Genomic DNA, 13681 nt, shown 5'->3' with positions numbered 1-13681 from the left:
CCACATAAAGTGTCCATAGCAATAGTGAACAGTGTCAAAGCGGTAGGCATAACCAGGTAATTGAAGGCCCACCCTTTTTTAACTGGTATTGCATGCATCACATCCATACAAAAAAGGATGTCAATTGCCCTCTTGTGCCCACCACCATTTTACATCACTGACCTTCATTGTGGAGGTGATTCCCTGAGACAGTCAGTATTGGCTTAGGTATTTGTTATATATCTTCTATAGCAAAGAAAAATATGAAGACTTAATTCAGTTATTCTGCAGTTTCCATATCCTCTTTGAACATACCTTTCATTCCTTTGTTGTCTTATTGCCCATCTACTTTCCTGGCTGATTTTCTGCTTTGAATATAGATTAGGTTCTTATTGTTCCCTTTCATGTTTTTCCTATCAGGATCCTAGTCCAGGATACTTGGTAGTAAATGGCAGATCTTCTGAGCACTTAACTGGATGAGATCTGTCAGAAGTCTCACAGACTTGGCTCAACTAGAGAAGAATATTTACTTCACACAAGAATAGAGCCACACATAATAGTTGATTCTCCACTGCCAGTGAAAAAATATAAATGACTCTTATATCCATTGCTTTTTTTTTCTCCAGACCTTCCCACAAGTTCATGGACTCTTGTTATGGGGCTTGGTGGCCTTGAAACTGAGCAGCTGTTGTATGTTTCAGCACTGCCATCTCTGGTCTAAGAAACTCCAGCTGTCACCTGAGCTCTCACATTTGCCATTTGCTCTTCTAATTCTTTTTTTTTTGGTCTTCCTTACATTACTTGATTCCTCAAAATTGGTGGAAGACTCATTAACAACCTGCGATATGCAGATGATACAACTTTGCTTGCTGGAAATGAAGAAGACTTGAAGTACTTTCTGATGAAGATCAAGGCAGAAAAGAGGAAGTCCTTCAATGCGATGGATTGATACAATTACAGCAACTATGGATGCAAACATTGGAACAGTCAGGCGTATGGTGCAAGACTGAACAGCATTTCGTTCTGTTTTACATAGGGTCGCCGTGAGTTGTAAACGACTCGATGGCAACTAACAACAACATTCCTTTACACTTTTTCTGCCAGAGCTTGTGCTACTTTTTGTCCTCATCATTAGGACAGACATTCCATTTCCTTCTGAACTTTTACAGCTTCCTAGACACTCCTGAAAAAACCATACTGACCTCTTTCTAAATTTGTTTGACCTTTTCTTACATTGTGGAATATATTCTAGATGAACCTCAGTTATTGTTTTCAATAACCTCCAGTCATTACAAAGAGTGGCTCTCTTGAATTTCTTTTAAGTCATATTTTTTATAAGCCTCCCCTTTTGTAGTAAAATATTATTGTGTTGGACTCTGTTGGCACATAGCAACAAATTCTCCCTGTGTACCCTCCACTGTCCTTCCTATAATGTTACTATCCAGGAATGACTCATATCCTACTAATTCTCTATTTTCTCCAGGTTTCTGCAATACTCACTTTATCAAAGTTCTTGTTCACTACTATATATATGTCTAGACCACCCTCATTAATAAAGGTCCTGGGTGGTGAATTACAAAGCGAAAATAAAACAGAAACAATAGTAAAAATGCATACATGCTGCTGCTTTGGCTACATTGTCAGTCTTTCAAGGTAGACTAGGCCAGGAAACAGTGCAAGGTTTACAGGAATGCTATTTTACTGTTTTAGGGCATAATAACACAATCTCGAAAACCTGCCAGAGTTTTCCTCTGTCCTCTCTTATACCAAACAGACTGAAGTCAGGGTTATTTTGAGTTTCTTTCTCATACGTTCTCCTTTCCTAGGAGAAAGTTATCTCTTATTTTGCCTAAACTGTTCCTGCATTCCTTCTACAAGATTATGGTATGTATTCCACTACACGCAAAAAGATCCACAGTCAGCCTTCATCTTTAGAAATAAAAGGAATTTTTTTCCTGAACAAAAATAGGATATTTTCTGTACATTGTACATTTTCCATAGAACTGTGGTCTGTAAATATGTTATGTTTTTCCCCCACAAACAAAATGTTAACTTCCATATTGAAAATCCCAAGGCAAACTGTTTTTAGTAGAAAAGTATATTCACTGAGATAAGTGGTGAAGGAGATATGGTGGCAATCAGCTCTTGCTCTTAAAAAAATTTAAACACTCCTTAAATTTTAGTATAAATTGAGCCTTTTAAAAATTATAAAATATACTGCTATTTAAAGTCTTTGCTTTCCATTCTTTTGGGGAGACATAGCTATATGGACAACCAAATCTATTCTAGTCTGCCCATTATATGGATAATATTGTGCTATCCGTAGCTTTGCTAATCATTATGTGTTAGAATGAAGCTAAGAATATCTCAAATATATAGTTTTAAAAGGCGAGTATTGACTACTCAAGGTGACAGTCTCTACCCTTTCCTCCACTGGGCTTCACACTAACAGACACAACACTCTAGGCATTTTGGAAGTTGTAAAATACCAGCATTATTTTTTCTGTGTAGCACCATGGACAGCATACTGTTATATTAAAGTATGAATTTATTTAGCTGTCCAGGAAATGATTAGAATATGTTACTCTATTAAAGTAGAATGAATAGGAAACAGAATAATATTGTAATCATTGTACATAAAAACTAGTGCAAACATTTACTAGAAAATTAATGCTTTCTGTGACTAGATGTTTGAACTTTTTATGATCCAGCAAAACATTTAATCCTTACCTTTTGAAATAGGCAGTTTAAAAACAAATCTCTCAGATGGACAGTAGCAACAATCCAAACCAAAAGTACCCTCCAAGATGAAGTGATAACTGAGTAGGAGAGTTTTAGTTTTTAGTTACAGTCTGGAGTAGGAAAGAAAGTCCTAGGTACAGTACAGAATGTATACTAACAGCTGTTGTAGTCTAATAATTAAACTATAATGTTAAAATTAAGTGTACATTCAACTATGTAGCTTACTTGAGGCTATCATTATTTTCCATCTTCTCCTACCTCACATCATAATTGATAAAATAAATAAAATATTTATTTCTGTTGCTCCTTTAAAGAAAATATGAACTAAAATTAATAGCAACAGTAACAACAATGATTGTGTAATGGCAGACAGGAGAGAAGAGAGATAGTATATTTTTGGTTGAGAATACTTTCTTTCCATTTATATAGCACAAATTCCTCATTGAAAACCTTCTTCTGTGTAAACTATGAGACTTAAATAGACTGTCAGGACTAAGGAAACGGATTCCCTTAGTCATCCTCAGTCTTGATTCCACTCTTTTTTTCTTCACTGAACTCTACTATTGAAGAAAACAGGAAAATGCTTCAGAAGAACTGTTGCACCAAGATTTATTAAAAGAATCAAACATGAGACTATGGATGACAATTTTAGACCATAGCTTTGTGCTGTACAATAAAGGCTGTGATGCATGGTAAAACTGTCCATTTTACTTGGCTGGATGATTGCTAATCAAATTATCCTGGGGTGATAACATTCAAATGGTTAATTTGAGTGTGTCTGTTACCACCGTGGGGTGGGGTGGGGTGGGTTACTGTTTTTTGTTTTTGTTTTTTTGTATCGGGGCTTTTAATTCTGTAAGCTCCTGGGAGTCACCATGTGTGAGTTGGGCAGCTATATCAATTTAATAAATAAATAAATAAATAAATTTAGCTAAGGATAGTTTAGCCATGGGGATGCAGAAAGAAGGCTTGTACTGTAAAAGTCTGCAGCAATGAAGTCAGCTTGGAATACATTCTCTGTCCACAGATTCAGATTTATTCAGTGGATCTGGTGGTAGTAAGTGACCAACCTGGGCTAAATTGCACAAAATATATATCATTGTACAAAATCTGCAATTGGTTGATCATGACTGGCTCTCTGGATGGATTCACAAACACATTTACCATATGGTGCCTGCTTAAAAATTCCTCCTTTAGTTGTTTTAATCACATGCAGAGCTAGTTGTTTATAGAGTTGGCAGCTACTGCATCATGACCAAACTAGCAACTGATTTTGATGATTAACATATCCCTCTAGGAGAAGCATAGTGACACTGTTTAGCATTCACAGCAAAAGGCCAGTAAACTGCATGGGGCTTATGAAGAATGTTTAAGCTGTGAACATTATAAAATAGTATTTAAAATAGTATTGCTATTTATATTTATGTTTTCTTAATTAACAGTATTTATAAACTTTACTTCAGTCTTATGGATGTGAAAGTGATTTACAGTAATATGTCTATAAATAAGCTTATAACTATACAATGCAAACATTAATTTAAGTATATAATACCCACTGATACAGTAAATAAGAAAAATAAACTTTGGTAATACTTGGTAATACTGTATTCATTACCCCAAATAAATTCCAGATAGAAATCAGTTTTTTCTGCAGCTGTCCTTATGAATTCATTAAGCAAGTCTTCAAAGAAAAAGGAATAAGATAATAAGGATAAAAACATTTGAAAATATTTTATAAAATAGCCCTTAAAAACTCCAAGTGCTCTTTTTAAAACAGATTTGTTTTTCCTCCTCCTCCTTCTTATCCTGGTATAGCAGCAAAGAGTTGGTCATTTTGGCTAGCTGTGTCAAATTGACAGGTAACTTTGCCATACATAAACATGCCTCTTTTTCCCCCATGATGCTTGGCTGCAAATTTTACTGTATATTCCAACTTTAACCTTGACCCAGCAAGTTCTTCCTTTGCCAAGATCAATTTTGATCAGAAATGTATTCACGTGATGATGAAATTCTGGAACTCTAAGCCAGGAATTTAGTAATAGGAAATAGAAAAATACTGACAAGAGATACAGTGCATTGTACTGTCCTTGATACCCTTTTTTTCAGAAAATGTAAAATGGCATTTTATTTTCAAGAGATGACTGAATATGAATCTGGCAGAGTTAAATTTCTTATGCAAAAGGCTGATACATTTGTATTAATTCCCCACCCCCCAAAATAGTCAAAACTATATTGCAAAATGTAATATATTGTGTTGGTGCTGGAGAGTATCTTAAACAGGAGGATTATGTTCTTTTTATGGAGGGTCAGTTATCTGAATGATGTTTTCCTCCACATTTGCATTGCAAGGTTGTAGATAAAGATGTGCCTCTGGGTGGGCTTGTTCAAAAGGCTGAAAAATATGTGATTATTTTTGTGTAAGCATCATTTGGCTCATCTGCACGAGTGGAACTGGGGGGTGCCAGGGTAAGTGGCTCTTTTCCTGAGGAAAAGTTGCTTTTAACTGTGCTCACCATACCCTCCCCCATTCTTATCTCATTTGTGGCCTATCTTAAGAATACATGTATCATGTGAAAATGGCATCATAAAGTCTGCCTATTTTACCTACAAATCCAGAAAGGTGGTGGTTGTTGTTGTTATTGATGGTCTTCAACAGCTCAAGATTGGGGTTTATTATTTCTGACACCTTCAGTGACCTTTCACTGGTAATTGTAGGTGCTGGAAATAAAAAATAGACATGGATTAATATCAGAGATACTGTGTTGTGCAGATGTAGGAGACAGAGATTCAGTAAGCAAGCACTTTATATAACTCTTTCCACCCTTTTCACTTTTATTTGCAGCCTGTCTGATATACCTGCTAGAAGCTGTAATGTGCTGATAGAAGTGAGAATGTTCCCTCATACCTCTATTTAAGATTTTCCCTCTTGTTATTCGGAAATGTTTTGATCTCCATAGCAAATGTTCAGTTTAAGCTAGGGTATTGCCTGAGAAATTATGGCATAAATAAATTAAAACTTTGCAAGAGAAGCAGCTCCTTCTGTCAGGGTGGCCAGGATGCAGCTGGTAGTGACTTAAGAAGGACTTTCTCATGACAGCCTGGTAACATTACTTGCCATTAGGGATATATATGGCGGTACCTACGGTGCAAGTGTTGTGTCATCTGTTAAAAGATCCATTCTGTTGAGATTCTCAGACACTGATTTGGCTATTAAATGTTAAACATTTTGTGGCTGTTGTTTTTATAGTGTTGGTGCCGGTTTCAGATGACAGGCTTAAAATAAATAAGAGTAATCACTTGTATCCTCCTTGTAGGTGCTGCCTTTCAAACATGAATGAAACACTTGGATCTCTAAGGACCTGGGTGAAGCAGCCCTCGCGTGACAGTGCAGGGCCCAAAAATACCATGACGACCTCGCGTTCCCATGACAGCTATGCTCTTTTGCACAGATGAAGCAGAGCTTCTTCTTTAAAATGGCTGGGGCTAGCAGTTTTGCGGGACAGGGTTGACGGAGACCTTGCCCGCCCCAGGCATCTCTGAGGTAAACACGCAGGGCTGTTTTCGTGAGGAGTTTTGCGCGCGGGGAGGATGCCGGAAGCGCAGGGGGTTTCCCGCCGAAACTGGAGTCCGCGGCTGAACGAGGGCTTCCCGGAGGGCCCCCTTTGATTTCGGGGCGGGCGATAAGGGCGCGGTTCGGCGCCACTTCCCTCCACCCGTGCATCCTCAGAGCAGAGCAAGGCTAGGCTAGGCAACAACCGCTTGGGCGGCTGCCACCTAGAGACGGGAGGGCGGGACAAGCGGGGAAGCGGCGGCATTAGCAGCAGCCGCGGCGGCTTCCGCACGTAGCAGCGGCAGCGCTCCTGCTCCCTCCCTTCCTCCGCCACCCAGCAAGGCGGCGGGCAGCGCGGAAAACCCGCCAGCCAGCCTTCCTTTCTGCCCCGGGCAGGCACCCCTCGTCGTCGGCCAGTCCTCCCTCCGCTCGGCGGCCAGATGATGAACTTTCTGCGGCGCAGGCTCTCGGACAGCAGCTTTATCGCCAACCTGCCCAATGGGTACATGACCGACCTGCAGCGGCCGGAGCCACAACAGCCTCCCCCTCCGGCTGTTCCCCCTGCCTCCTCGGCAGCTCCTTCCTCCTCTTCCCCGGCCTCGGAGCGCAGGCAGCCGCAGCCAGCAGCGCCTCCTCCTCAGCCGTCTCAGCCGCCGCCGCCACAGCAGCAGCAGTCGGTGGGCAGCAGCTTCTTCAGCTCTCTCTCCAACGCCGTGAAACAGACGGCAGCCTCGGCGGGCTTGGTGGACGCATCCTCATCTTCCTCGGCGGCAGCCAGAAAGTTCAAGTTGCTCCTGGTCATCGACGAGCCTCACACGGACTGGTAAGGCGCCCCATCCCTGTTTCTGCTAGGAGCGATATAGAGGCGAGGTACGCCAGTCCTGACCGCTCCGGAGGGACGTGGCCATGGCAGTGCGCAGAGACCGGGAGTGTGCCCACCCAGGGGCTAGAAAGGGCCCCTGCCCGTGGCATTATGCCCATTGGGCTGCAACGAGGCCAAAGGGCACGGCCCCGAGGCCGGCTTGCCACGGTGGAAGGGCAGCAGTAATGTAAGGTCAAGTAGGTAGCTTCTGGCCCGAACGGGCTTGGGGCCACTTCCAACTTATCTCCTTTCTGCAAAGGACTGCCACAGGAGGGAGGCAGAAAGAGGAATCAAACCTGCCTGTAGATGGTCACATGGCATTGTTACACATGTGCATATTTGGCCGGGAGTATGTGCGCTAGGAAGTTGCCGTTTCCAGGTTTGATACACTTGAGGAACGTCTCATGGCATCAGGGAACTCGAGGTGCAGATGTCATGCTTTTCTCAACTAGTGAAAGAAATATTCAGTAAATGGTGGAAGGAGGCAATAGTTTTGACCACATCAAAGCTGAAGCCTATGAGACAAAGTGCATGAAACCACATTTTAAGTATGTGTGTGTTCTCATGCATATGTAAAAACAGTCTGCATTATATCATGAACTTTGCCTACATATCTTGAATATTTAACATGCTCATTTTTTACTTGAATAGCAGCAAGCTATTTAATTTTATTTGGGGTTATCTGTTATATTGAGAACCAGACGATTTTACATATTTGGTCTAAGGAAGTAAATTCTGAATTAGCTTGAAATTATTTTAACAATATATTTAATCTCTGCTCACAAAAGTAAAATTGTAAAACAAATTCATAAACACCAAATATGAAAACTGTGCCTGAAGATAATAATTTCTGGGTTACCTAACCTTGGGCTAGATCTTATTTTTCTGGAGCTGTTGAAAATATTTACACAATTAACTGGTTTGGACCTACATTCAGCATTACTTTAAGCTAATCAGGTTAAGTTCATCTATGCAAGACAAGATATATTTGCATGTATTTTAATAAGATGTTATACAGAATTATTTATGGATTATTATTGAAAGGCCATATTTTGTACAACACTTTAAATCTCATATAAACCTTGTTTATACATTTCTTTTAGGAGCATTAATACTAACATTTTACAATGTTAATATTAATGATTAATTGTAAAAATTAGTATTTTACAATGGCTTTATTAATTTTAAAGGTTTCACAATAGGATTCTAACAATGCAGCCCTTTACATGGTTCTAAGACATAAAGGCTGCTATGTTTGGTAGATGCTTACATGAGAGTATTTATTGGGAGTAAATAAATTCAATCTCATACAGCATGTCATTAGACAAGAACGAAGTGGCCATATTGTGTTTGCTGCAACAAGTTAGCAGAGCTATCCATCTAGGTGTTTGTGTGTCAATTCATGGAAATTAATTAGGTTTTAACAGATGCAATACTAGTAAGTATTACATATTATCAATTTCCATTTTTAATAAACATTTTATATATGCATACTGTGTATGTGTGTATAGATATATTTATTGTTGAGTTTTGATGAAAAACAGTTAATGATTCACTGAGTCATTTGATTACCCTGGTTTTTGTTTTCTCAGTATTATGTATAAAGGACAAGTAAGGATAGCAAACAAATAAAGTAAGAGGTAATTTAACTTCTTAATATCAAATTCAAAATATAAATAAAAAAATAACTATAACTTATAATGTCTGATAACTTATGATAAAGCATGATTTAAATTCAAGTACAGATCACTTTGTGATAACTTTTCAAACATCTTTTCAAAAGTCTTTCAGATGTAATGTGGCCCCATAGCTGGGAATTTGCATGTTGCAATCATAACATATCTGTAAGGTGTCAGCCTTGGGAAGGCAGGTTTATGACAATTAGCTATCAGTACATCCATATGCAGAGGATTTATGCATTGGATATCACATTCCAGGGAAAAATAATTTGAGATGATAATCACATTAATGATTTGCTTAAGAATTTCCAAAGACATCTGGTACCTGATGTGAAAACAGAATACTAGCTTAGAAGGACTTGATCTGATCCAGTAACATGCACTAACATCTAAACCAAAATGGCAATTGTCAAATGTTTCCCCCTGTACCATATTCATTTGGCTTCTTGGAGTTGCATAATATAAAGTTTTTTTCTACTGGTCTAATGATACCTGTGAACCTTTGGGTATTGTCTTCTATTTGTTAGGAAGATTAATCTATTTATGTAATACATAATTTAATGCATCATCTTTTGGTTTTCCAAATCTTGAGTAAATTTGGTTTCAGAAATTGCAGGCGTGGTGAAATTTGTGACACCTCTCTGTTTATCAACTGATGTAGTAACAAAGCTTATGTGAAAAAGAACTGTTATTTTTTTCTCTGAAGGCTCTCCTGTGTAAAGCCAGAAGACAAAATAGGTCTGCAGATTTGCTAAACTGCATCATGTAACAGAGAATTGAAGTTACATATTATGGGATATATTTTCTTCTCTAGGAAATATATATTTATGTTTAGCATAATAATTATGGCATTAATCTATATGACCATGTGAATTAACCATGTAGATGTCTATTACCATGGTTTGCCTGTAAGAAGGTGATTATAGTTGTTTGCAAAGTATTTAGCAGATTTTACGGTATGGAATATTAACAACAAATAATTTATTAAGTTAATTACATTTGTGAGGTATTTTAATGTTCTTTTAATTGCAGTTCCAACATAAAACTATGATTTTTAAAATGTTTCTTAGCACTGCAGTTATAACCTTCTGTGTTTAGCCAAATTTCCAACTATGCTGTATTAAGAAATACTACAACCTTACTATATGCAATATTTTCTCTTATATATCTGTGAACTCAGACTTCCTTGTTTAAAAATCAGCACACAAACTTCAACCTGCAACAAATTTGACCTGCTAGGCTTTGGGAGAGGGGATAGATTGCTCCATTCATCTTCTGCAGCATTTCTATGGTAGGAGTGTAAGAAAATGCTTCCCTTCTTTAGTATCTTGATTGCATCATAGTTGCCAACCTCTTACATACCTGAAACATATTCCATGTACTTTCCTGCCTTTAATTTCTTGCTGCCTGTGGTTATTGTGTTTTGCTTAAATACTAGACTGCACTTACTGTAGTTCAAAAAAATAAAGAAAAACTCAACAAAATAAGTGGCAATTATAAGGCATTAAAAATAATCAGTTTAATGCAGCAGTATACTCAGTTTCCAAATAAGAGAGTTCACAAATAAATTAAGCTTAAAATAATTCCCAAAAATGTTAGTGTCTTAATTAGTAGATTATGTTTAGAATTTGGAAAATCCTGTCCTTTCCTTTTATAAATCATATACCTCTTCACTACTTCCTTCATGCAAAGAACATTCATATGAGGGAGGGAGGAATCAAACATGTACTGTATACATTTCTAGATAAACTGTTACTTCTTGAGAGGGAATAATATTTTATATAGCAGTGGGCCACTCCAGATTTTGGTTTAAGGCCAGGGATAGCACAATCCAATGCATGTTAATAGGACTTTATTGTTATTGTATTCAGTGGCAATTTATTGTCTAGTAAATGTGTTTAGGATTGTACCTCAAAGTTATAATATTATAATATAATATAATATAATATAATATAATATAATATATCCAGGCTGCAAGTTTCTGGATCTGTCCTAACAACCAGGAAACACACTGAGACGAGGAACTGGTCTCTAATATTTATTACTAGTACTTAACAGGAATCCTAACAAACTGAAGAAGCGTGGGAAAAACCCAGACATATAACCCCCAAGGGTTAAGGCGGTCCCGATCTGTGTCTCTTTGAATGGCTGAACAATTCCTCAGTGCTACGCATGCGCTTGACAGTCTGGATGGGAGCCCCTGCTTGCCATCCTTACTCATGACAGGATCCCAGACAAGTTTATTTGTATTTTTAAAAGAAAACAGGAGCAGATGTTTCAGTTTGTAGCCTGGAATAGTAAAACTTAATCTTTTAGTCTCTTCCTCTTGCTTTCTTATAATTAAACCATTGTTATAGCACATAATTTTTCATTAGTTTAGGGATCTTCTTTCCACAATGGCTTGAGTAATAGCATTAATCCCTTCTGAATCTTTATATCTTTAAAGAGTATACTCAGGTAAAGAGATGCAAATACTGGTATAAAGCCAAAGCAATGTTATAATGAATTCAGTATTAACTGAATGTGTTGCTTTAAGAACTTACATATCTAGTATTTTGATGTCCATGAATCTGGTATTCTTTTTCTATGGATATATGCTGTATTGTTTCTGTTCTCACAACCATTTTATAGAAAGGAAAAACTCCATTAACTTCTGCAATTGCGGCAGCATTTCTACAGGAATGACTTCAACACCACACCATGCATTATGGAAAGCTTGCCACCATGTGTCTTTGTAATGTTCCTTGGATAATCAGATGACTTTGCATGCAAGTAGGGCTCTTTTCTTCCTGAAAATGCTTTTTTTGTCTGCAGAGGAGAAATAGAATTAGAAAGTCAGGGGGCCTGAACAATAGCCAAGGTCAGTTCTTCGAAGATAACACCTCTGTTCCCAAATCTGTTGCCTAATGAACTACAAAGAGCAATAAGAAGATTCAGTGTTCATTCACATTAAGTATATTTACAAGAGCATCACATAAAAACAAATTCTATGTCTGTTCTCATGGGTACTTGCATTATTGTAGCTAACACATGACATCTGACAGAGATATGTGCTTATTAAGTTTGGAAACAGTACTTTCCAAAGAACTGGGGATAGTGGTCTTTTCTCCTTCTTTATATTTTGTATTTTATAATGTATAAAGTAACTGCCTATATACTCATATGGTGTATATTGAGAAATAGTTGGGAATGACTGCTATAAAAGTATTTGCTTAACTGACAATCTGAATAGCTGCAGAAAAAACATGGGTAACTATGCTATATAGTCGCTACTCCACTACTGCTATGGAATGAAAACTGATTGAGTTGTTCTAGGTTAATTATGTAATAGCCATCAACAAGGATGCTGTAATAGACTAAAGATTTGAAGAAATCTAAATTCCAGTGTTTTATCGTGAATGGACACTATTGAATATAAGCAACCTTCCTTAGTATGAAAAGTATTTAGAATAGTATTCATGATGTTGGTATGGCTCCATTATTATATACTGTATATTATTTAATATTTATTTCTTAGAAATACATGCATGCATGTACTCTCCCTGCTTTCTGTAGAGAGTTATCTGTTTTTGAATATTGTAAGTAATTCTGAATATTTCAGTGATTACCTTTGACTGCCTATTTATTTATAACAGTACATGTGGTATGTGATAAAACAATACTGATCTAAGAGATTATTGTCTGCCTGACAATGCTAAATGAAGATAAATGAGTGTCAGTAGGATACATGAAATATATTTCAGAAATTGACCATAACTTTATTGGTTCTAGCAGACACATTTTGATGCAGAATTGGGCTTAGACTCAAATTCTCTGCTTTTCCTGCTCTGCTTTTGGCTGCAAAACCCAATCCCAGCTGATAGCTGGGAACCACTAGAAATAGCAGGTTGTGAGCATGGTTCTGTGTGAACAAATTACAAGCTTACCTACCATCATCTGATAGAAGCCTGACAATTAATCCAAGTGGACTGCTCCATGAGGTCATCCCTGACCTTGGCTCCTTACCAGGTATCCCTGTTCCAATATCATAGTATTTTCTGGCAATCTTCTCTTACTATGGATCCAGTCCAAATCCCAAATCCCAACTTTAATCTCAAAGCTGTGATGAAAATTATTTATACATTTCATGTGTTAATTTAAAAAAAAAAATGAGGACAAACCATGCTGAATCAGCAAAATAGGCCAAACTGGTTCAACAATCCTATAAACTGAAAGTGGGCAAAGCCCATCAGATTTGGTGTCAGCCAGCCTCTACTGCACTCCTGATCTCATTTTCCAGCAGGTGAAAGATGGAGTACTGTAGGTATATGTTGCCTTCATCTGTGGCCACTGTGACTGCATTGGGCAAAATTTGACCACCTTATGAGTCAGACTTGGGTGATTGGTCATCATTATTATTGAGTATTCCATATATGCAGGTCTTTAAATATTTTTTGAATGGAAAAATGTCATATTCATATCTGAGGGATCAAATAATCTGTCTGAGTTAGGAGGAGTGCTGCATTTAAAGCTGTTAAGACTAGACGTCAAATTGCATATGCTAGTGATGCTATAGATAGTATATGGCTGCAGACCTTTCATAAGAGAACCCTTTTGTAAGATTTATTAGCCTAGATCTGAAAACTGTACATGAAATATGACTTGTTAACCAGTTCTACAGAGGAGTTTCCTTGGCATATCTCAGGTAAGGGAATCAGTTCAGAAGCCAAGGCCATTCAGCCTATGAGATCCTGAGAAGGCTCTGCCCCTTGAGTGTTCTGTTTCATAACAAGAGAACCCTGTCATGGGCTACAGTATATGACAATAAACACTTGGTGAAACTAATCCTAAAGGTGCAGGACCTAGGCCTTGACAGAATATCTTCCACTG

General features: G+C 37.8%; 1 protein-coding gene across 1 annotated transcript in view; it reads left to right on the top strand.

Annotated features, from left to right (window-relative positions):
- Nucleotides 1-6369: 6369 nt before the first annotated feature.
- The window catches only part of SYN2 (synapsin II), a 148626-nt gene continuing 141314 nt past the window's right edge, over nucleotides 6370-13681 (top strand). The window contains exon 1 of the mRNA XM_063291840.1: nucleotides 6370-7094. Within this exon, the coding sequence (XP_063147910.1) occupies nucleotides 6712-7094 (383 nt within the window). The 5' untranslated portion in view covers nucleotides 6370-6711. The remainder of the gene's footprint in view (nucleotides 7095-13681) is intronic.

Source organism: Candoia aspera, chromosome 2 (genome assembly GCF_035149785.1).
Source record: "Candoia aspera isolate rCanAsp1 chromosome 2, rCanAsp1.hap2, whole genome shotgun sequence".
Lineage (NCBI taxonomy): Eukaryota > Metazoa > Chordata > Lepidosauria > Squamata > Boidae > Candoia > Candoia aspera.
The sequence above is the reverse complement of the archived record's forward strand: the minus strand, read 5'-3'. Positions and strand labels throughout refer to the sequence as shown.